Genomic DNA, 24,200 nt, shown 5'->3' with positions numbered 1-24,200 from the left:
GACTTGAGAGTCTGGGCATTTTGCTCTTGTTTTTTAATACCGTGTTCCAGGTAGGACGGCGTTCCTTCCGAGGGGTCTAGTCTTCGGGCCCGGCGGCCGTGTTTGGAGTTGTTGTGCACAAACATGTTGTCGGAGACGGCCAGGACGTGACCCTCCACGCTCACCGTAGTCGACACGACCACCTGAGGAAAGAGGGAAAGAAAGAGGGAAACTCTCGAAATTAGAGCCAAAAAATTCACAAACAATAATTTTCATATTAATATGGGAGTTTGTATCTTGTGCTGAATTGGAATAAACATTTTTATTGCTGTTACATTCAGTATTATTATTATCATAAAAATAAAATTATAACTGATTTAAACAAGCGTAAAGTACATAGAAACATTTTTTTCTTTTTGGAGCTAACATTTTATTCCATGCAGAAATCTGCAAAAAGGAAATTGTGCATTAGGGGAACTGTACTGCTCACAAAACGCTGACCTGAAGTGCACTGTACAGGTTAGTGTGGGGTAGTTTGAATCTTAAACTCCACTAAGGAGGTTATGTTTTTATCAACATTTGTTTGATTGTCTGTGAGTTGGCACAAAAATATTTGACAGGTTACCACAAAACCTGGTGGATGATTAAAGTATGGCTCAGGAAAGAGCTCTTTTAATTTTCATTGGGCCTTGGTGGCAGCATTTGATCTGCTGAGTCTTATTCTAGGTGTTTAAAGGCGCATCCAGATCATTTATACTGTGAGTAGGTAGCTTGCAACAAATCTAGAAACTTTTTGGACAAACTGAAGGTACTTTCTGCAGAAGAGACTCGTCAGTATGGCCCTGCAAGCTGGAGGTTGAGCTTAGCCCCTCCCTATGTGTCTCATTCAGTAGATGCAATTCATTTTCCACTATGTTCCTCTGTGGGCCCATTATGTACTGTATGCACACAGACGGTTGCCTCGCACCTGAAAACGCCTCATGTCCCGAGGGTTCCCTGCGTTCTTCAGGCAGTTCTGGTTACACTTCAGGAAGAACTTGAGGAAGAACCTGCACACACACACAAAGAGAAGGAGAGAAACAGATGAGCAACTGAAAAGAGCATTTGTCTACCAGTGAACGTACAGTGTGAGCTGCCACAATAAAACACTAATAAAACAAATAAATAAAGCAGCTGTGGCAGACGAGGCTCGTACACCACGCCGTCCTCATCCATCAGTGGTTTATGACACAGGCGGTTTTCTGTGTAAAAACAGCTCCAGGGATATTGAGTGAGATGCTACCTTGTATATATCCATCCCCTGAACTGCTGTCACAGCTCGACCATAAACTCGCACAGGGGTAGACGCAGGACCCCCTCACCACCCCAACCTCCTGCGAGCTACAGAGCCGCGTGCGACGGAGGTTGCGCTGTACAGCTACAATGCAGCAGCAGCGCGGCGTTGCTATCCCCTGCCTCCCTCAATCTCAGTGCGAGAGACCACATCAACAGCACCTGCCATGCATTATTAATAGGCTGAGATGGCAAGTATGGCTACCCACATCAATACTTAATGAGGGAGGGAGGGTCAGGGGAGTAATGGTGGGGGGAGTGTGTGTGTGTGCGTATAGGGGGTTTAGCGTTGTGGTGGTGGGGCGCACCGGAGGCCTGAAACGCAGAAAAAGGGTTACGACTGACAATCTATTCCCTGGCCCCGCCCCGAGGCTCGGAGCCCGACAAGTTCTTCTCGAACTGAAACCACGGTAACCACGGTACTGTACATCTCTTCAAGCCACCCCACCAACCCCTGCATTGTCTGGAAAAAAAGAGAAATAAACTATATCAAATAAACCCACGAAAATAAACAAGGCCGTGTACAAATAAACAGGAACCCTCAAAAAGAAAAAAAGGGGGGGGGTAAAACTACAACATTTCCTGGTCTCCCCCCTCCTCTCCTCCCTCTCCCCCCCTCCTCCTCCCCCTCTTTGAGGTAGCTCAAAGAAGTGCTGACAGCTGAAACTGCTTACAATACAGATCTCCGGCAGCCACAGAGAGAATCACCCCTTTGCTCAGCTTTTCTTTCATATGTCTTATTTTTCTCCCCCCTCTGTTCATTTGTTATGGCTGCGATTCTTGCACTGGGCAGCGCGTTTCAGAGCCAACTGCCTCAGATATAATCATGCACGAGCGGACGCATCACACACACACACACAGGGACATGTCAAGAGAAACACAGTAAGCAGGACAATTGGACTATTGCTTCATCGAGAGGGGAAAAAAAGAGGGAGCGCAAAGAAGATAAATGGACGGACCAGGAGTTGTGTCTCATTTCAAGGGCCAACCCACTGCTGAGCGCATTACAAGCATCTGATGTAACACAAGAACTCGTGAATTTATCCTTGACAACTTTTAAATGCATGACAGCTGGTTAGTGGTAGACGATCCTCTCCGACTAAGAGAAGAAAAAGCCTCTTATGATGTGAATAACAAACTGTCTTTCTCTGGTTCTTTCTTTTCTTTTTTCTTCCTTCAGCTTTGTTTGTGTTCTGATTTACGATCTCACTGGTGCAAGAGGCTCAATCAGAGAGAGGGAGGGAGAAAGCGATAGGAGAAAGTGATAGAAAGATAGACAGAAGGTAGAGAGCATGTGAAATCCAAAAGCAGAGACAGACCATCCTCCTGTATATTTTAGAAGCTGTAGGCCAATATCTCAATAATTCATGAAGCAGAGAGATGGAGTTTTTTCTCTTTTTTTCTTTTCTTTTTTTTTTACAGTGGCTGTTGGACCCCACAGGCTGAGGGTCTCCCAACTTTCTTATCTCCTCGAGGTCAGAGAGCAGCCTCGCAGACAGCTGTGGACTACATCCACTTGTCCGACATACACTCCACCTTCCTCGCTGCGCCTCCTGTTTAATTCATCGACTCTGCTCTTTCCCCCAGCTGTCCTTCTCCTTCTCCTCTGAGGTATCCATGATGGATGGATGATGGATAAGTGGAGGGAGGAAAGTTAGGGTCGCCGGAGTCAGGGGTGACCAAATCAGGAGGTTAAATATTAGAGTTTGGAGAGGCAGAAAGGAGGAGGTGATGGTTAGGGGAAAAAAAAGGACAAGTGAGATATTGAATGGAGGAAGAAGAGGAAAGCAAGTGAGCACAACTCCTCCACTGTGCCATATGTCAGCGTGTCCCCTCGATCTCCTCCATGCATGGATCATCTGATTCATTATTTACACGACTTAAAGGTGTCTGGAGTCAGCCGCACGGAAACGTTACAAAACTGCTGCATGTTGATTCTTCGGTGTCCTGTCTCATCTCCCCAGGAGCGAGGACTGGAGTCATTTCGTACATTAACATGGCCCGACAGAGTGTGGTGGTGGTGGCGGTGGGAGAGTGGGTGGGGGTGGTTTGTGCGGGTGTGCGTGTTGATATGCAATTGCAGAGAGATTACCATGGGGATTTATGGATAATCTGATTGACAGCTGACCAGTAAATATGGACAGAAAGATGACAATCGCCTGTAATTCTCTTCATCAGCTCCCTATTATGTTTTTTAATCAATCAAAAAGCTAATCTAATCTGTTTTCGTCACATATCTCCTCAGATCCCTGTCACATGAAATGTTTCTACTAATTATCCCTTAATTTATATGAACATTTATATTTTTTATCCTTCACTATTCCATATTTTATACTTCTTGCTCACTTCGCTCTTCCTTAATGGCAACGGTGGACTCAGGCTGGTGGAGGTGTGTGTTAGACAGTCACCTGATTCTAGCTTTTAGTTTAAAGGAATTGTGATTTGAAGAAAATAATCTAAAGAGCTGCAACACACCACTTTGTAATCCTACATGTGGATTTTAACCATGATCCCCTACTTAATTTCTTCTTTATTCTTCTCATAAACACAACTTTTTGCATATATTTACAACTACCGCACAATCTTTTCATGTGCCCTCTTGCCGCTGCAGCTCAGGTAACCACTGCTCTGTACAACGGCACAGATATTCACCTCAATTCAGTTTTTAAAAAGGCAAAAGATTTCTGAAAGAAACTGCAAGTGCCATATTTCATCAATTTCCATCATGAATTATTTACTGTATGATCATCAATGAGGTCAGGTCTGTATATACTGTGAAGATTCTGGGATTTTTTAGCAATTTTACAACCTCAGGAGCAACTGCTTACTTTCTAAAAATCATACAAATACTAAATATCAAACAATCAATATAAATATTCATTGTGGCATTTTGTTTTTAGAGCCCCTTTCTTTAAATTAGACTTTTTCAATGTGGTAATGTGAAACATTTAGATCATCATGTTGTGAGATTTATTCAAAACAACCTCAGTATTTCTAAAATATGACGCTTCAAAATACAGATAATTATTCCATTTAACAATCTCATCTCAAAACATCTATTTTCAGTCTAGAGACAACACTGTCTCCTGGATTGATTCTTACATTGATTCTTCGCTGCCTCCTCTGCCTTTTTTTCCTTGTATTTGCGACTCTTGCTGGGTTCCAGCTGTTTTACTGTGCAAACTCCACGGCTACAAATATTATACCAACGCAAATTGCTGCAGCGACCGGATTAAATGAAATAAAACCATTTTGCTCTCACGTAATTACCCCCCAAATCCGGGAATGGCTGTGGAAGTGAATTTGTGTAAATAACTGCTTGGCCTCTCGCAGCCTCATGGCGTACATTTGTAATGGCGAAAAAAGCGAGCGAATAAAAACATGCAGCCGGTCGCCTTGGTAATTTAATGATCTCACACTTTCATCATATCGTAACGGGCATTATTTGTCACTTCGGAGCAATTAAACACAAAATCACCCTCTGTCCATAAAAAAACAAAACAAGGAAAGCAATTATAACACAACTTTTAAGTAATCCCTGTAGCATCTAAATATTATTACTGCAGTGATAAAGATTGTCTATGTGATTAGCAAACAGCAAGGAAGCCTCCGAGGGACAATTCTCTTATATTTTCTAATAATTTTCCTGCATTAGCCACAAATGAGGTAAAGAGTAGTTTCCTTGTCCAATCCAACATGAATAACTTTAACGCTGTGTGCTTTTGTCTTCCTCCGTCGTTCTAGTTTATTCATCATTTCAGCCTTTGTTTCACGTTGTGCTTTACATTGCCTCATTTCTTAGCTTGTACCCCCCCTCCCCCCCGTCGCACGCTGTAAAAATGGCAGTGGCTGACGATGCCATAACTCAGCCTTCTCCTCTTCCTAGCCCTCCATCCATTTCTGCTGCACAGATCATCTCCACAAGAAAAGCTCTGTGTCTGGCTCCTAATATGCTTCATGAGGTGTGTAATTCACTGTGCTCCAGAGGGGAGCCATTTGTCTCGGGGGTTAACTAAGTGACACAACATCACTTCCCCGCGCCTGTTACCACCGTGGGACATGTTGAACTAATCTAGACAGGTAAAGAGGAATGGAAGACCCCCGCACTTTCAGCAGTTAAGCATTAAGATTTGTTCAGTAAATCGATCCTCATCAGGTCAGAGGCAGGTTCAAATGAAGTGTAAATATTTGTAAGCAAATATAATGTTACGACAGGAAAGAAAGGAGTGATAAATAGGAGACAAATCTAAAGGCGAAGTCTGGCTTTCTCCGAGAATCAAATATCTCCCCCAACCCCTGTTTTGTGTATTTTCTTTTCTTCCCCTTGTGATTCCTTTCTTATTTTCTTTCTTTTTCTCTCGAACTCTTTCTTTCGCTCTTTCCGCCATGCATCACTGACACTTCAACCAGGAGCCTGACTGGCTTGTTTTCATGGTAACCTGTCTCCCTGCCTGTAGTATATGTTTGAGCGTGGACACACACACACACACACACACACACACACACACACACACACACACACTAATTTAGGGAGATTTATGAGGGGGGCCTTGCACCAGGAGCCACGCAGGCTGACCCCAGGGGTGTAAGGGGGCACTGGGTGGGGGAGGGGCCTGGCTCCACAGGGGGGGGACATTAATAATCCACAACCAGGTCTGTCTCTGGGACTGGCCCTGGGCCTCGGACACCAGGCAGTAACAGGCTGCAGTGGCCCACTTTAGATATACTGCGAGAGAGACATCCAGTTTCTTGTGCCATATAATACAAGATAGATAGCTGGATTCAGAGAAAGAAAGCGAGACTAAAAAAAAAGGATGAATCATAGAAGAAAACATGCAGTAACACACCGGAACATGGGGGCAGATGACAAAGAGAAATACACACAAACACACACACTTCCCTCCATTCCTTTGGAGTGGTACATCTCAAAGTAACAGGGAGCACCTCTATATTGCCCCCATGTCTATCTTAAGTGTCATGATTTATTCAAATAGAACATCTTAGTGCACTGAAAAATTCATCTCTAGCTCGCTCCACGCATCGTCCCATCGTACTCGTCAGTATCCGCTCGTTGTGTGTGCATGTCATATCAGCTATATCTGCCCCGTCGTTAAATATTTCTTAGAACAAATGGACCCTGGAGGAGGGAGACGGTGGGTCAGGGGGAATCCGCGCTGTGCCTTCGCCGCTCAGGGAGAGGCCCCACTTGGGAGAGATCGCTCCTCTTTTCCCCCGGAGCCGGAGCTCCAAGTCTCAGCTTAGGGACAGAAGTCCCAGAGACACTTAACCAATTGTGTTTCATCCATTTCATCCGAAAAGGATCATTCAAAATTCAACCGAGGAATCGTGTAGAGAGCATTGAAAGACAGGCGATGAGATCTGTGCAGCTTAGGAGGAGTAGCGTTGCAGAGAGGAGTGGTTGGTTCGACAACCTGTAGCCTGATAACATTTGTACCTGTGGCCTGGCTTTGCACCAGAGCACGGGGGAGGGAAAATACAAATAAACATAAGTGTGTGTGTTTATGTGTGTGTGTATCAAAGCAATGATGAATAAGAGGCTGTCTGGGTGATAGACAAGCTTGGCAGGCAGTGCTGATTGAAACACTTCCTCTGTCGGGCCTGGCCCATTAATCTGATGGAGACAAAGAGAGTGAGAGAGAGAGAGAGAGAGAGAGAGGTGGAGGGGGGTGTGCTCTGGGCGCTCAAACCATAGGAGTAATGAAGGGTCCCGGTCCCTCTCACCTCTGCGCTGTCCTGCCAGACTGGGACACTCTGCTACCCTGTCCAGTCCAAACCCTGCCCTCGTGGGACTGACCAGTGAATAATGGCCTTGTCACCAGCCTGGGTAGACGCCACCGCACAGCCGAAGGGTGTGTGTGACCGTGTGTGTGTGTTTGTGTGTCCGCTGGCTTATGCCCGCCTGCTTGCCTCCCCACGCAGTCATTTACCCTAACTGTTCTCCCCTCTACCTCAGCTGAAGACTGATGTATTCATATTGAATAGTGTTGATTTAAGCACATGTTAAACTTAATGCATAATGCATCCACTATATATAGCTTGATAAAGAGCATTGTGTCAACCCGGGACCGGCCCCATACATTGTGGGGATGAATGTGCCGCTTGCAAAAGTTCTTTCTTTTTGTTCCATTTAAGCACCGTATTAAATCATAACTGTGACTGTGACTGTACACAGGCTCAAGGTTATGTTTCTAAATGCAGCAGGATCAGAAATCAGAAACTTAATTAGTGTGCCGTGTTTGTTCTCGGGTAAAAAACTTGTTCCCTCCAATGGGTCTTGAGGGAGGAATATGGAAGCACAGAGTGAGAGAGAGTTTGAAAATATGAGACAGAGTGTGTGTGTGTGACGGGGGAGAGACAGAGGGAGACTGATACTGAACAGAGACGTATGGCTCTCTACAGTGTGTGTGTGTGTGTGTGTGTTTGTTTGTGTGTGTGTTCTGGCCTTGCATCCCTCTGTGTTTATCAAACATATTACAGCTCCTTCTAGATTCCTCACCTGCACACCCCCAGCCTGCTACATATGGCCCACCAATCACAAAATAAGGAATCATGCATACATTAGCATAGCTAATGGCCTACCCTCTCCATTTAATATGCAAATTTCCTGAAACATTACTGAATGCCGTCTGTTCTAAATGAATAAATTTGAATCGCAATTAGAATAATCCTTTATAATTAATGAAAACTGTCAATTTTGGTTCATAAGTAATTTGATTAAAGTGGTGATGGGACACTTATGAAGTTCATCGGGCTGCAAGGAGTGTGAACGCACACTTGCATGCATGCATGCAAACACACACACACATAAGCCACATGACGACCAACAGCAGGTCTGGGGGCTGCATTATTGATGAAGATGATTAATAAACTTATGAAAGTGGTTGTCACACATGCCAGACCTATTTTTTTTTTTTAACCCAACACAACTTCTTTCTCACTTCTTTAACGCTGCGGAGAAACAACAGATCAATCACGCCTTTCTGCCACCTGACAGAGAGGGAAAACTGAGGAAGTGATTGAAAAGGTTTCCCGGCCTCGTGGTGCTGTGTCAGTGGCCTGTCTGTCCAGTCCGAGACACTGATGGACTGTCGAGGCAGCGAGAGCGCCACACACACACACACACACACACACACACACACACACACACACACACACACACACACACACACATGCCAAGTCATCACAGGGGGGCTGAAACGTTCCTCTGTTGTTTCTCACAGGAGGACGAGGCCTCTCGCTGCCGTTTGTACATAATAACACTGCATGAGGAGCATATATTTGAAGAAGAGGGAGGCTGATACAGTGCAACTGTTCATCAACATCCCCTTCTTCACCATTAACTCTCTCATGCTGTGCTATGCTGCTTCTGAAGCGCATAATGGTGTCACTTAAATTAGGGTCACTCAACTGCGGGAAATTGGGTGCTGCATGTGTATCGCTACCCCTTGTATTGTATGTATATGAACATGAGTGCGCTGGTGTTTGTACATCAGTCTGAACACGTGTGTGTGTGTGTGTGTGTGTGTACCTCAGTGCGTTTGCATGGCTTCAACCCAATAATAATGGTCCAGATAGTGTAGAGCCTCGCAGACTAATTAGCCAAATCACTGAGAAAATAGCAGCTTGCTAATTAATGGGTATTATGGCATTTCAGAAGTCACTGCTCTAATTGGGAGAGAACTGAGTCTCCCCATTTCCATACTGCAGTAATGCCGGCTTTATCCGTGCGTCTATCTGTCCGTCTGTCTGCCTACTTGACATGCTTGCTTTTAAACACAATCCTCTACAGGCACACAGGGAAAAATAATTATCCTACACAAGCTCATATTTTCAAACATGCATGTACAGGATACATACATACAAGGCCAAGTTTGGCACAGAAACAAAAGCACTTTAACCACCACGAGGATCACTCGGCAAAACATTCCCCTCACCTCTGACCCATTGTCTTCTCTATTTATTCTAATTGAATAGCTTTTTATTGCTGCGAGAGGGAAATAGCCATGATTCAAGTGAATTGGCGAGTAATACAATCCATCTGAATAATTCCCCCTCTTTATTTTGTATGTGTGTGTATCTCCGACCAGCCGTCTGATACACAATGCATACATGCATATCCCCTATAGGTTCCTCTTAACCCTATCAGACGGTAGGGACAATCAAAATAGATTTGCATTCAAATGCCACATGCTCACTATCAAATATCAAATCAAGCCGGAGTCGCTGAGACAGACGGACAGTCACTTCCTCCACCTCCCTCCCTTACACCTCCTTCCCTCCCCCTATTCTCCTCAGGGTCCCAGGGACTCCCATTCTCACCCGGACAAGCTCTATCGAGGAGTGACAGGCCGCGGCCGGTGGCTTGATTGACAGCCTGTTGATGCTTCTCTCCCCACGACGGGCACGCACGCACACACACACAATCCTCTCCGACACTAAACTGCCCCCCCACCACCTCCCCCTGCTAGTGCGCTGGTCTGGGTGTCTGTGATAGCCGCTGGGCTAGTGCCCCGCAGGCTGCACAGCACTATACATACAAATCACAGTGTGTCAGCCTTGTGAATGGGCCCATTTTGATTTTGTCGTTGTAAAGTCAGGCCCCCCTTGAAGCGGGCTGCGTCTGTATCCTGCCTCTTTTTTTGTTTTTTTAACTTTCCCTCTCATTCGTAGATGCACGCAGGGAGATGCATGATGGAAGTTATACAAAGGGACAAGTGGTTTAAGTATGGACGTGCGTAGACACACATGCACAGAAACACACTGGGAAAAATGGCCAACTTAAATGTGGTGCTAATAGGCAGCACCTCACAGGAGCAGGGTATAAATACATCAACAACAACACGACAGCGTAGATGTTCCACACACTCACACACGCGCACACACACACCACAACAACCAAGACCTGGGGCCTAATCTCACACACTCAGCTTGTACACCTGGTTAATGTTAAGAGGGCAGTTATAGTCAATTACATTCCCATATAACGCATAAACCTCCACCCTGCCTGTGCCGGGAGAGTAATTGAAAACAGGCGCAGAACAGCAACCAGGGTCCAGGCAAAAAGTCAACTTCCCAACCCTTGACTTTCTCATTCACTATATACGTGCTGTCTTCCCGTTCAATATTCTGGTGTCCTAGGGGTAAATGGAGGGGGGAAGGAAAGGGGGTGAGGTTGCCATTTGGATATAAGTCTGCGAAAAGAGCAGGGAGGATATGCAGTCCAATATGAGGAAGACAAAAGGACAAGGGGACGGCGAGGAGCTTTGTCTCCCACAGGTGAGGTCCAAGGGAGGAGGAGCGGTTTAGGGTCAGGGTGAACGGGGTGGCAGACTGGGGGTGGTGGCGGTGTTGCGTGTGGGGGAGTTAAGGAGGGTGGGGGGGGCAGCGGTTGTAAGTAGGAGTTGCAGACTGACAGGTGACATTACCCTGCGTCATGGCTGGAGGGACAGAGGGACAGAGGGCGCGATGGTTATCCAGGCAGAGAAATGTCACCGTCCAGACACCGCTGTGACACACACACACACGCACGCACACACACACACACACACGCACAAAGATCTGGGACAAAGGAGTCTGGAGTCTTTGAGAGTGAAAAAGGCTGGCTACAGTGGGCCGATGAAGAGATTACATGCTCTCCATTTAAAAAAGGAGGGGAAGAGAATAAAAAAGAGAGAAAGCAGATGAAAAGGCTCAGAGAGACTGACCATACTATTGCAAGTCAACAACCTTGCATTTATTCATATTTTCTGCTTTCTAAACAGGAGGCCCCCCCACCGCCCCTGTCGCCCAGTTCTTTCTCCACATTTTTCCCTTTTGTCGATCTGCTCTCTGGCGTTTTTCACTACAGCGTATATAACCCCATTTTTTGGCAAAGCTTATAAAATGTCCATATTGCTGCTCATTCAACCTCATTGATTTAGTGTTTGGTTAAATATTCACGACTGTGGATGCAATTAACATGCTGTTAATGAATAATTGATCGCATCTTAAGCGGCCATAAAACTCATGCATATTAATTATTGAAACAGGAAATATACAGAAAAAAAAACAACCTTCCTTGTTTTGCCTCAATCAACCTTCTTTCATTTTTGGTTCTTAAATCAGGAAGGCATGCTGAGTCTGTGTCTGAGAGAGAGGGAGAGAGTGTGTGTGTAAGTGCTATGAACACTATGCAAATGCCTCCCATAAACATCGCTTTAACAGCTCTTATATGCATTTAGCCGCCTTTGAGTACATCCATTTTGCTCGTACGTACATCTCCTGGTGTGTGTGTCTGTGTGTCGAGCGGATCGGTGCGATGATGTGCGGGTGAGCGTTGTTTTGACAGCCTCCGTGTGACAGTGGCAGTCGCTGCCTGTTTTGAGAGGCAAGTGTTTACCAGGAGTGAACACAACAAAAAAACAAATCCAGCGAACACGGGGAGGCTTGTCAGTGCGAGACTGGAGATCAGTCAGCCAACAATAAGCCTCCCTCTCCCACTGTGCCTCTGCTGGTGTATGGTTATAGGCTGATGTCGCCCCTGGCACCTCCCTGGGCCCTGGTGTGTGGAGAACACTGGTGTAGAGAGCGAGTTTGGGAGGGGGCGGGAGTCGGCCTCAGTGTGCCTGGCTTTAAAGCTGTGGTGCACCTGTGGTCAGGTGTGTGTGCATGACAGCAAAACTGTGTGTTTGTGCACAGTTTGGGTTGTGGGGGTTAATTCATTATCCGTACATCCTACACTCCTAAACCACTCTAAAATGTCTTGATATGAAAAATACATCCCAGGAGCAGCCGCACGCTCCAGGAAAACACCAATTCACATCGTCGCTTGTTATTTATTTAGCACAAGAAAAGCTCTTGGAGATGTGTGTGTGTGTATGTGCGTTACCCCCCTTTTATACCTCCCTCTCCGGAACCTAACTAACTACTTGGTGATGTCGGTGCCTCGGAGCTAAAAGTGACAAGCCGTCAATTGTGTTCCAATATTAACCCCCTCTCAATGTCTGCCTGCCCGTCTTCTCCTCTGTGATGTTAGCTTGATCAAAGACACAGCACTTTGGTAAAAATAACCAAGGGAGAGTGAGATGGAGGACACCATGCTGCTTACAGACTGATGAACGACGGACAGAGTTTCAGAAAAACACTATCCCCCTCTTCTTTCCCTTTCTTTGTCTCTCCTTCTTTACTCTTTCTCATTATCTCCCTCTCTTGAGGAGGCAACACCAGGCTTTGGCTGAGCATGATTCAGTATCTTCTATATGGAGCCAGGTGGTAAGTAGTAGTTCATGGAGTGTGTAAGGTATACTATTTTATGGGGAGGGAGAATGTACTGTATATGCTGAAGCTTTTTATATGGAGAGGAAGACGGTGCTTGCCAACATTTCTTTTTCTCCCTTTATTTTGTCCACTACTCTAAAGAGAGATGAGAAAAGCGATGGGCGGGGGATAAAAAGAGAAGAGCCGACCACCATGAGAGACAGAATATGATAGAAAGATGCCCCGTGTCTGTGTTTCTTCTTATCTTAACAGGTTCACCTAGCGGTGAAATTCCTCAAACGCACCTTCAGTCATCAGCATAGGGGGGGCTGACGGGAATGGGATGCAGAGAAAGAGAGAGGACAGAAGGAAGATATATACACACACACACACATATATGAAGAGAGAGGAGAGATGTGAGGTAGATCTCTGTGGCTAATTCTCTGGGTGTGGGAAAGCAGAGCACCTAACACAGGTTGGCCTGGTTTCAGTAATGAGTTTGATTCTTCTCTCTGCCTCCTGAGTCTCACTGGGGACCAAGACTGCATAATAACATCCTCCCCACACACACACACACACACACACACACACGCACACACACACACATACACACACACACACACATTCGCGCAAACAGGTCTATGGGGAGCTAATTATTCTCACCTGTGTTAATTATTGCTGTAAGCCAATCAGCGGACTCTGTGCTAATTAGGCAGTGTTAGGTCTGATTAGTGTTTTGCAGCAGGCCCACTCAAACTGTTATCTACCATACTAGTCCCCTCAGGCGAGAGAGGAGAACAGGTGGATGCTTGCCCGGTGTGTGTGTGTGTGTGTGTGCGCTCATGCTTAATAATAAATAACTGAAGGACAGCCGCCGGAATTCATAATTAAACAAAGTCTCAAATCAGTTTCTTTGCGAATAAAACTCAAACAAAACAACACATGCCATCAATTTAACTGGTCCGTGCCCTCCGAGTTGAATTGGCTCTGGTTAGGGGGTTATTTCTTTTATCTGGACAAACAGCCCCTGTGCCCTTTTAGTTAATGAGGGCTGATCCAGGATCAGTTATGTCACTAATGGCTCCTTTTTGCCAGGATAACCCTTCGGATTGATCTGCACATCACACATGCAACCCCTGTCCTGACCCATGAGTGCTATCTCTGTGTTCAGCAGAGAAACTGAGATGCTCAAAAAAATGAAAAGAAAGGCAAGGAAGAAGGGAGTGGTTAAAGAGTAAATGGAGGGTTTGTGGGGGATCTCCCAGCTCAAAAGAATGAAGGGAAAAAAGAGGAAAAGGGGGAAAAAAAGAGAAGCAAGGATGAGAGGAAGAAGAAGGGGGAAGAGAAAAGGAGAAGGAGGAGGCTGGAGGAAACCTTCCTCTTATGACACGATTGATTTTCTTTCAGAGGCTTGAGCCTGTCACTACTGAACACTTGGTCCCCCCACACGCCTAAACGCACACACACACACACACACACACACACACACACACACACACACACACACACACACACACACACACACACACATACACACACAAAAACACAAACTTCATGCCCTGACCTCCACGTGTGCCTGCTGGTCCATACTGGGTCTAATGACACCAGGGCCTCCCACAGATCAATACTAAGCTGTCACTCAGCTGGCAAGCACACATGCACACATGCACACACACACACACACACACACACACACACACACACACACACACACACACACACACACACACACACGAAAGCAGCCGGACAGATGCAGACACACACACTGGCAAAGCAGGGTATGCGTCTGCACATTTGTGTATGCTAGAAGCAATGTTTTCTACAACCTCAGCAGATGCCCCAACGCTCCAACCCACTACCCCACCCCACACGCATACAGACACACACACATACACTGGACCAAAGCCATATTCTCACTCCTCAGCCATTTTCTCACCATCCTGCTCCCTGCAGAGTCTGGGACCTGATGTAATATTGATGAGCGAGGATGGAGGCTCTATAAAAAGTGATAGGTCCTTGTGATTTTAAATTATAAATTGTTATTGATTTAATGTCCATGTCCCCACACACATAAAAGACACACAGGAGAGGAGAGGAGTCATTTTATTTCCTTCTCTTGACTAAGTTACTCCACGTCATTCACCGCCATCTCTTCCTGTTTCTTTTCTTCTCTCCATCCCCCCTCCCTCCTCCTCCTCCTCAACAATCTCAAGCACCCATCCGCCTCTCTCCACACACATCTCAAGTGCCACTTAGAAAACCAGACTCGAGCTTGAGCCAGAACACTGAACCGCTCTCAGTGGTTCAGTGTTCTGTGTGTGTGTGTGTGTGTGTGTGTGTGTGTGTGTGTGTGTGTGTGTGTGAATTTTTGGGGCCTTAGAGTCAAGATCACAGAAAAACAAACAACAGAAAAAATAAATAAATAACTCATACGTTGCCACACATTCTCTTTTAATTCTGGACAAACACAATAATTTACGTCCAACTAAAAATCCGTTGCTTGATTGTGAAAAAAGCTGGAGCTAAAAAACATTTGTTTGTCTCTGTTAAATCACTAATTATAGCCTGGCACAACACAGGGCAGATGCAGGCTAATTCACCATTAGGCCGTTTGGTGTTTATTAAACTTTTATAATGTGATCACTCTGATAACGGCACAATTGTTTCCCTGGGCGTGTGTGATTATACTGTTGTACCCCTCTGTCCCCTTGTAATGGCTCCCACTGTGTGCATGAGTGTGTTAATCCATATGTGTGTGTGTGTGTCTTGCGGAGTAGTGTTTTCCATTTCTCATTAGAGTGGCACAGACTCCTGCTGCAGGGTCAATGGAGGGGGGAGACGCTGTGTGTGTGTGTGTGTATCTGTTTGAAGGGGAGTGGGGTGGTAATGAGCGCAGGAACATAATACTACGGCGTCCATTAATGCTCTGAGGCAGTGACATTAGGCATACTTAACTAATAGAGCCAGTCTCTGCAATTACCCACTGTTATCTCTGCAGCTTTCGAGGGGAACCGGCTTTAATAAATGTTTGTAGTAATGTGATAAATGCCAGGTTTGCTCATTTGTAATCTACACTGCGGGACAAGGGGGAAGCGGGTGGATCTAATTGTTTTCCTCTGGATTTGAGAATGTGGTTGAGTTCAGAGAAGTCCTCTGTAGACAGAAGAGAAATGATTTCCTTTTCAGAACATTTCCCTCCAGGTACATCTCTCTCTCTATCTCTCTGTTGTCTGTCTGCCCATCTCTCCGAGTCTTCTCTCTCAGCTCTCAGTGGGGTACTGTTACAACTCTCCTCCTGTCAAAATGAGAGAAGCAGTCCATACCCGACGCTCGCCGTCACGTCTCTGCCTCCTCTTTTTTCCCTCCTCTCTCTCCTCTAATGTCTCTTTCATCCTGGCCCACATCAGAGGCGCGGGCGTGATTGTGTGTGTAAACATCTTGTCATGCTAACACAGGCGTCATGACAGAACAGAGATGTGCTTCATTAACGGCGCGCTTGTAAGTTTGTCTTTGTGTTTGAACACGTGTGTGTGGGCTATATGTCGTACCGTTAGTGTGTGTGTGTGTTTAAGAGAGTGAATTTTCGAGGGTCAGCCGCAGATACATGCAGGAGATGGGGAAACAGTTTAAGATCAGGTAAAATCCTGCAAAAGCAAAGTTTATACCGATGTGATTCGTTCTTGCAAACTCCTCTGAAAATCCACCAAAAAGAAAAACTGTCAGTTAACAAGCCAGTAATCACTTGTTACAGCATGTGCACTAACAATTTCTCCTCGTCGCACACCCTCACTCTTTTTTGGCAGTAAATCTTCCCTGTTTGTGTGAAGACAATAGCCAAGAGGAAGAGTGAGAGGGAGTGGTGTGTAGCAAGAGAGAGAAAAAAGAAAGAGGGTACAGGAGGCAGGCAGAGGAGAAAGCTGCGCTGTTAATTGTTTTCCAGAAAAAGGTTGTGAAGGTCTATGCGTTTGAACTGAATGTCACCTCATGTAAATCACAGCTACCACATTGGAGAAGCCAATAACCGGGATAATTAGCGTGACTCTCCCCGTGCCTCATACGCAGAGATCCAGGGAGAATGCGCTGCCGAGGAAAGAGCGTTCAAACGTGGGGGGGAAGATTCCAAGTGTGATTAACTGAAAAAACCTCCAGAGTTAAATATGGAGTTTTGAGTGGGAGGACCAAAAGAGAAAAAAAGACACATAGACAGAGGGGCAGAAAGAGGAGAACGAGAAGAAGAGGTGGAGGAGGAGGAGGAAGAAGAAGAAGAGAGACAGATGGATGGAGAAATTCAGAGAGGCAAACACGGGACGGAAAGGAAACGAGTGAACATTCTTCTCAGCGAGGTCAAGCCGCGCTGCAAACAAACAAACAACGCGAGCAGCACACACACAAAGGGGGGTGAGGCGGTGTAAAACAACAAAGTGTCTCCGTCGATTGCCTACGCCTTACTTTGTCTCCCCTCGTCACTTACATAAACACAAACACGGGCCTTTAAATCCAGCTCGGCTTTTTGAAGTGGAACAGTGACATGTGCTTGGGTCTCATTTGCTGATGATTAATGCAAAGTAAAAAAGAATATATTAGGAATGTGAGAATATATTGTCCCTTTGATCGAACAATGCTGTTGACCAAAATTGTCTGTGTGTTGACGTCCCTGCTTTACTTTAATTACGGCAGAGATGCTTCCCTTGAAGATCTGCTTTCGTCTCTTTATGCTACAGCTCAAATTAGTCGAGCTCAATGTCACAATATTCATATATAAGAAAAAGGTTCACCTTGGAAATAGTGAAGTAGTTACTGAGTACTAACTAGGTGCTAGAGGTTTCACAGACTAACCGATCAAACCACTAGTTGGCATTGTGAACTACAACAACTAGCAGATATCCTTGTTGTCGTTATGGTCGGAGATATACTTGCTTTTAACAGCGCATAGGCATCACACCTGCCTTGCATATCCTGTGTCCCTTTGCAGCTTCAGTTGTGCCCATCCTCAGAAATTAACTTGAGGGTTCCACGAGATTATCTAAATCGCCCGCAAACGATTGTGGGCGATTTAGGACAGTACAAGACCTCTACAAAAAATTAGTTAATTCTACACGGTCTGAGTTCTGTGACCCCAAGATGTAGATGGTTGTCTACGCTGTATAACCAGAGAGAGTAACAAGGCAGAAACCTGATATAAAGTTAAGTAGCATTTTCAGAACTTCTTAACAAGGAGCACTCCTGTGTCGCAGAGACCCACCGCTACAATCACACTCCACATCTCTCCCTCCCTGTCTCATTTCTATGGCGAGCAGGTTTTCCTTCCATTGTAACGTGTGAAACTGAGAACGCCGCTCAGAGCGTCTGGCCAGCGATCTATTCTTCCTGGACAGATTGATGGAAAACAATCAACGAACTATACACCTCGCTCTGGCACAGCGGGTCACCGGCACTCATCCTGGACACCTGGACTTAACATCCTGGGCCACGGCGCTGAGGTAAAGTGCCAGAAGAGGAGGCTGGGGAGGGAAACGGGCTGGGAGGAAGTGAGACGCCAGCTTTTGGGGTGGGGGGTACATATGGAGCGGGCATGAAGCATATAGTCTGCGTTCTCACTTAGCAGAAGATAATCAGTAAACAATGAATAATCAGTGAGGGCTGAGAAAGCGATACTGTTGGATGACACAGTGGCTCAGCGGCCTGCTGGGAGAGGACGCCTGAGTATCCTTCAGTGGGGAGCGTGCTGCTGGTGTGTCTATTCAATTACTAGCAGCACGCAGGCAGCCGCGTAGCACATTGGCTGTGAGAGAGCACTTAGTGGACCCTGCGCAAGACTGTCCACACACATCAGAGCATTGAGAAAACAAAGCCCTGCTCCTGCCACACACACACACACACACACACACACACACACACACACACACACACACACACACACACACACACACACACACATAACCATGCATGTCCAAATGTATAGCATCACACTGAGAGGCGCACACACTTGTGCTCTTCACGCCTCATTTGAAAAGCAAATTGAGCGCATCTTCTAGGGCGAGTCACGGACTAAATCCTGGAAAACGTCGCTCCTTTCTCACTTCCAGCACCGCACATGTTCACACGTCACACATGAGAGCCTTCATATGGTAAATATATCTTCACTCTATTTAACTCCCCTTCTATCTCTATCTCTCGCTCCGTGTCCTGCAATTTCCAACACCAAGAAATGTCTTAAATAGCTCTCAGAGAAGTAGGACGCTACTCATTTGGGTCAGCTCTGGTCGGCCGAAACCCTTCATTCTGGGACAGAACAAACACTGACACAAAGGCAGAGGGGACGGCCAAGGAGAGCAGCCGTGCAGGTCAAGCGGGGAATGTTGAGCAGTAATGACAAAGCAGTTTACAGAGAAAATAGAGCTACAACTGGGCTATTTACAGTAGCCGCAGCCAAAAAACTCCCCATGCCATGAAAGCCAGAACTTTTCCCTGTAACGACATTTGTAAATTACATTTTATATGCCCTAATAAACTGACTGCTACCTGCATTCAGCTGGTGAGCATGAGTAAGTACCTATTAAGTGTGATGGCAGCTCTATTTTAGTTTAATGGGGGAAAGAATTAAACAATGCAACACAGACAAACTTGAGCATTAAAAAAAATACTTATTTCCAGCGTGTTTCTCATTGTTTCCTCCACCGCAAAACAAAAACAGCTTGTGTTAATTTGATATTTCATACTGGGATAAACAAACTCAGGTATACAGTTTTTTTTTATTGTGTGCTGTTCACAAATGAAAGCGAGCCAGTTGTTGGTGGGGGTGAGAGCGCTGAAGGTCTGGATGAGAGAGAAAGCAGCAGCACTACTTTAGAGGCTCCTCGACCTCCAAACTCCCTGCTGTCAATCAGCACAGCAGTCCGTCCCCTGGGGCCGCGCTTTCCTCCAACCCTGGGGGTAGGTGGGGGGTCCCACCGCGCGAGGGGGGGGGGGACAACCAAACAGATGCAGAGAGTTGCAGGTCAATGTGTGAGGGTGTATGTGTGAGGGTGTGTATTATATTTTTGCACGCCTGTGGAGTGTCAGCTCTGCGCATGCGTGCATCTGCATGTGCATTTGTGAACGAGTTTATCTGAGGGTGAGACCTGCATGTGTGTGTGCAGATTTGTGAGGCAGCCAGCACCTGAGGGAGGGGAGTTCTGCCTGCATATCGATGAGCCAGCAACTCTCTCTGCCTCTTTGCCCCTGAGCACTGCACAAACACCACAACCAGCTCAGGGCCTGGTCCTTTTCAAAAGCCTCCCATAACATCTAATGCAGCTGTCCCTCCTAAGACTGCACAAAAAGAAACAGCACATCAAGAAGAAAACAGCAATGCACATTCTCTCCTCCCAAAATGAGCTGAGGGAAGATCATATAAGTTAATAAAGGTTCAGAGCAGCTACCGTAATCCGCCACATGAACAAGACAATAGAGCATAACAGTGACCACCCACTTTCAGAGCAGCTCTGGATCTGTAAGTGAATTTCCCATTCATTTTCTCCATGGATGTTTCAAAAATGTAAACATCAGAGAGCGTAGAACCAGGAAGACGGAATGAGTCGTGACCATGAAACATTTGAGGTGGAGCAACACATTTTTTTTTAACTACGCATCCCATAAACCAACCCTTTCCAACAACATCCAGCGTGCCTAAGTTATGATAAACATTTCAATGTAACGTCAATCTCGTAGCTCATGGTGAGTCTACCTCGGATGGTTAAAACATTGTGGCTGGCAGTCAAAATCTCTAGTCAGAATTGATTTTTCCCAGAAGGAACCACGCTGTTGAGATCTATCACTCTCAGGATCTTGTGACTCAGTTTCTGGCTTCTCTTTGTCTGAGAGGGAAATATCAAGCTAGTGTTTAAAACAACAGGAAATTCAGCTGTGAAAAAAAGTTAAATAGAGGAGGGAGGGTGAATCCTGCGTGAAATAAAACATAGATGCGCAACAATGAAGACCTCAGTGGTTAGAAACCAGTAGATCAGAGCTGAATTCAGTCAGAGGGATGAAGGATAACTGCACTGCAAGTGTGCTTTCACCTTGTCACCATAACACAGTCATGGATATGAAAGTGAAACTGCAGTGAGGGGACGGAAGGCGCAGCCAGTAAACCACATTAGCATCAAATGCAAATGAGAAGGGAGGCTAATGGCTGGACAGGTGCACACTGGGCCTCTAAATGGCACACACATACATGTTTGTGCTCTCTCTCTCTCACACACACACACACACACAGACACACACACAAATACATGCGCATATACACAAGCGCACACACAAACGAGATGGATGAATTAAACATGGGTGGGCTCGACTTGGGGGGCTGGCAGCGCTGACATAAAGTCAATGACATACATTATTCACTAGCACACGTTAGCCCAGCCAAGACAACACATGACCTCTCACCCCAGGAAGTGCATCTAAACATAACTACCAAAACAATGATGGGGTTCCCCACTAGAAAGGGAGACAAAGAGGCGAAGAGTGACAAGCAAGAAATACTTTGGCTTGAAAAATGTAACAATCCTCAAAACACAGGGAGAGAAGTTAATTTTTTTCTTTCCAGATGTATCGGGTGATGATCCAGGTGCACACCAGAAGCAGCTGAGATGCGAACCAAAAACCATGAAGCGTGCTTCTGGTCCACAAGTGCTAACTACCCACCATGAAGCTGAGACTTCGTTCCACTCCGCTCGCAGAACAGGAAGCCGCCGGCCATGACATCATCCTCCCCGGGAGGAGCACTTCCTGCCCGACATTCTTCACTCAAGACACACACACACTTGCCAGGAAGTGGCCTCTATCAACACACACACACTCCTGGGGAAATAACCAACATCGACGCGGATACACAAGCACAGACACGGCATGCGAGGAAATGGGCCACATCAACAGCGGGCTGCGAGGAGTGTGTGCAAACACAAACACACACTCAAAAACAGCAATAAACCTGAAATAACATTGTGTGCATGTAAATTCAACCCCACTGCTGCACAACTCCCCTCACTGTGAATGGAAGTGGGGATCATGGGATATGCAGGGCGAACCCAGCGGATTCTTATCTCTGGTAACACAGAGTCTCTCTCCCCCTCCTCCGGAGAGGCTCTCCCTGCCTGCGGGGACACCCTGCGGCAGGCCTGGGGGAACTGGACGGGCAGGAAAGGGACACAGGACACAGGTGGTGGTAGGACACACAGGGCCGCAGGGACAGTCATACCCCCAAAGCGAGCAAGGCCAAGAGATTAGTCCACAATTACATGGATGAAAATTAACAACAGCAGTTCTGTGTCAGAGGGGAGGGGGGCAGATTTAAGAGGGGCTACGCGGAGAGATAGCAAAGGTGTAACATGGGTGAGAGGAAAACGTGTTTGTGATTTGAGGCCCATCCAGGCACATGATAGGTTGACTGGCAGTGGCTGCATACGATTAACCCCACGCTAACCAGGACTGACTGAGAGAGGTGGAAGTGGAGGTGGGGGGGTTAAGGGCTCCCCTCATATTATCCTACCGCTGTAAGAGGCTAAAGTAGACCACACATGTTTCCCTGGGGGATGACACAGAGAGGCACACGGGAGTCTCTCACCTCTCAGCTGCACCCCCCACCCTGCACGATGTCGAGCACAGACGCAACATGTCATGACAGGGTCCCTCTGAAGTTCCCCAAACACTCACCACCTCCGAGATTCAATACATAAAATATGGCACGAGCTGTCTTCATCTCCGGCACGAGCTGATTCACATCAGATGGGCTTTGAAACTCATCTGAGACGGTCGGAGATGACAACAACTCTTGTGAAACTGAACGCTGCCTCGGCCGCTAACAGGCCTCAACGAAAACAACCAGAGAACACGACATATCGCTGAGGGATGTTTCTTTCAACTCGAGTAAAAATCTAAGTCATCCTTAAGTGCTTTTCTGCTCATCGTGGCATAAACAAATGCTCCATAATTAAAATCGGAATCACGTCGCTCCTCGACAGTGCTTTAAAGCCCAAACAAATTCTCTTTATAACAGGAGCTCGAGATTCACACAGCGGTGAGAGAGTGATCCTCCCAGAGAGCGAGTACAGCACCCAGAGCGCCGCCGATTCCACACTGTACCAGATTTGTTCTCCTAACAATCAAATAAGTTTCTCATTAGCTGACTTTATTTTTCCTCGTTCATGCGGTTTTGCTGCAGTGGCCTGTTTCTCCCGTCTTTAACGAGAGAGAGCTAATTAGGCAATCAGACCCATTACTCTTCCAGAAGAGTTAGAGCTAGCCCGGCTAATTAGGGCTGTAAAATCTAATCATCTCTGTGAAACAGCAGAGGGCTAACGAGCCCTTATTTAACGAACTAAATAACTTCAAGGGTGGAAAGGGGCCGAGTGCTGATGGTATTTCTTTATGAATTTGAAGGAGGGAAACTCTTGGTAATTGAGTCAGTTTCAGCCTCACAGTTGTTTGTTTGTGTATGAATCTCTGATTATTACAACTGCCAAGAATATAGTCGTACTAAACGAGCAAACGTATAAACCCTCCTCTCCTTATACCCCTTCACACCCCCCCACCACTCTTTAAAACAAGCTACCTACCCCCACAACCACTCTCCTCTCACCTGACCTATTTTCGTGTCCAGAAAAGAGAGCTCGCTGGAGAGGAAAACTGAGATATGTTGCTGTTGTTTTTCCTCCCCCCGTTCTAATTTGTTGTTCGTTAATGCTGCCCTCACACCTGAGCCACGAGGGCGCCGGGGGAATACCGCCAGCGAGCGGCCACAACACATGCTCAGTGTGGGAAAGAAAGCTGTTTGCGGCAGCCTGTTTCACCAAGGTAGCTCCGCTCAAAAAGTGCGGGGCAACTGCGAGGGAGAAGTTTACCCATGGAGCCAAGATGGTGCCCCCCCCCCCCCCCCGCTAAGACGGTGCAATGGAGGGGGCACAGATGAGAAATTCAACAAGTATGCACACAGGGAAACAGAAATCAGAAATATGGCACAGAGTGATGGGCAGGCGTGTTGTCTGAGGCCATGTGGTGGGGTGCAGCTGTCTCAGGGAGCACTGAGGTGAGGCCTTCCGCTTCACTGGAGCGGAACAAGGGTGGCGCCCGCACACACACACACATGCACACACACAAACACAAAGATATACACACACACATACATACACAGGTAAAGAGTATTTGACAGAGCAGCAGCAAGAACAGGACAGCTGTGTTCATCATATAGCACAGGTCACTGCCTCATTAACACAAATACACGTGAATGTGACAAATTCAAATCAGCACATAAAACAAAAATCAAACACAATTCCTTTCTATTCACCTGATAATACAAAAAACACAGAGACGGTGACTTTTCTGTGGAAGATCACTTCACCTCTTCTTCGCCTCTTAAATCTGCACGCTTCAGCAAACGCTCAAGTATAAACAAATAATCTCCCCTCACCCCGTTTGTCTACATGTGTGCCACACACATGCACACACAGCACAGGCCACACTGTAAATCTACAGGGCTGCTCTTTTTTTCCAACTGGCCATAAATCATGTGAGCTGCTGCAGATCAGTCAGAGGTAGTTTATGATGGAAGGGGAAAGGTGTGTACTCAAAGAAAAAAGTGTGTTAGTGTCAACCGT

At 46.3% G+C, this 24,200-nt stretch overlaps 1 protein-coding gene across 5 annotated transcripts in view; it reads right to left on the bottom strand.

Annotated features, from left to right (window-relative positions):
* The window catches only part of ebf1a (EBF transcription factor 1a), a 57,018-nt gene that overhangs the window by 25,640 nt on the left and 7,178 nt on the right, over positions 1 to 24,200 (bottom strand). For all 5 annotated transcript variants that reach the window (XM_069531546.1, XM_069531543.1, XM_069531545.1 and 2 more), the window contains exons 7-8: positions 947 to 1,028; positions 41 to 182 (exon numbers count right to left, since the gene is read on the bottom strand). In XM_069531546.1, the coding sequence (XP_069387647.1) occupies positions 41 to 182; positions 947 to 1,028 (224 nt within the window). The remainder of the gene's footprint in view (positions 1 to 40; positions 183 to 946; positions 1,029 to 24,200) is intronic.

Source organism: Paralichthys olivaceus, chromosome 9 (genome assembly GCF_024713975.1).
Source record: "Paralichthys olivaceus isolate ysfri-2021 chromosome 9, ASM2471397v2, whole genome shotgun sequence".
NCBI lineage: Eukaryota > Metazoa > Chordata > Actinopteri > Pleuronectiformes > Paralichthyidae > Paralichthys > Paralichthys olivaceus.
Note: the sequence above shows the minus strand (reverse complement) of the source record. Positions and strands in the feature narration are given on the sequence as shown.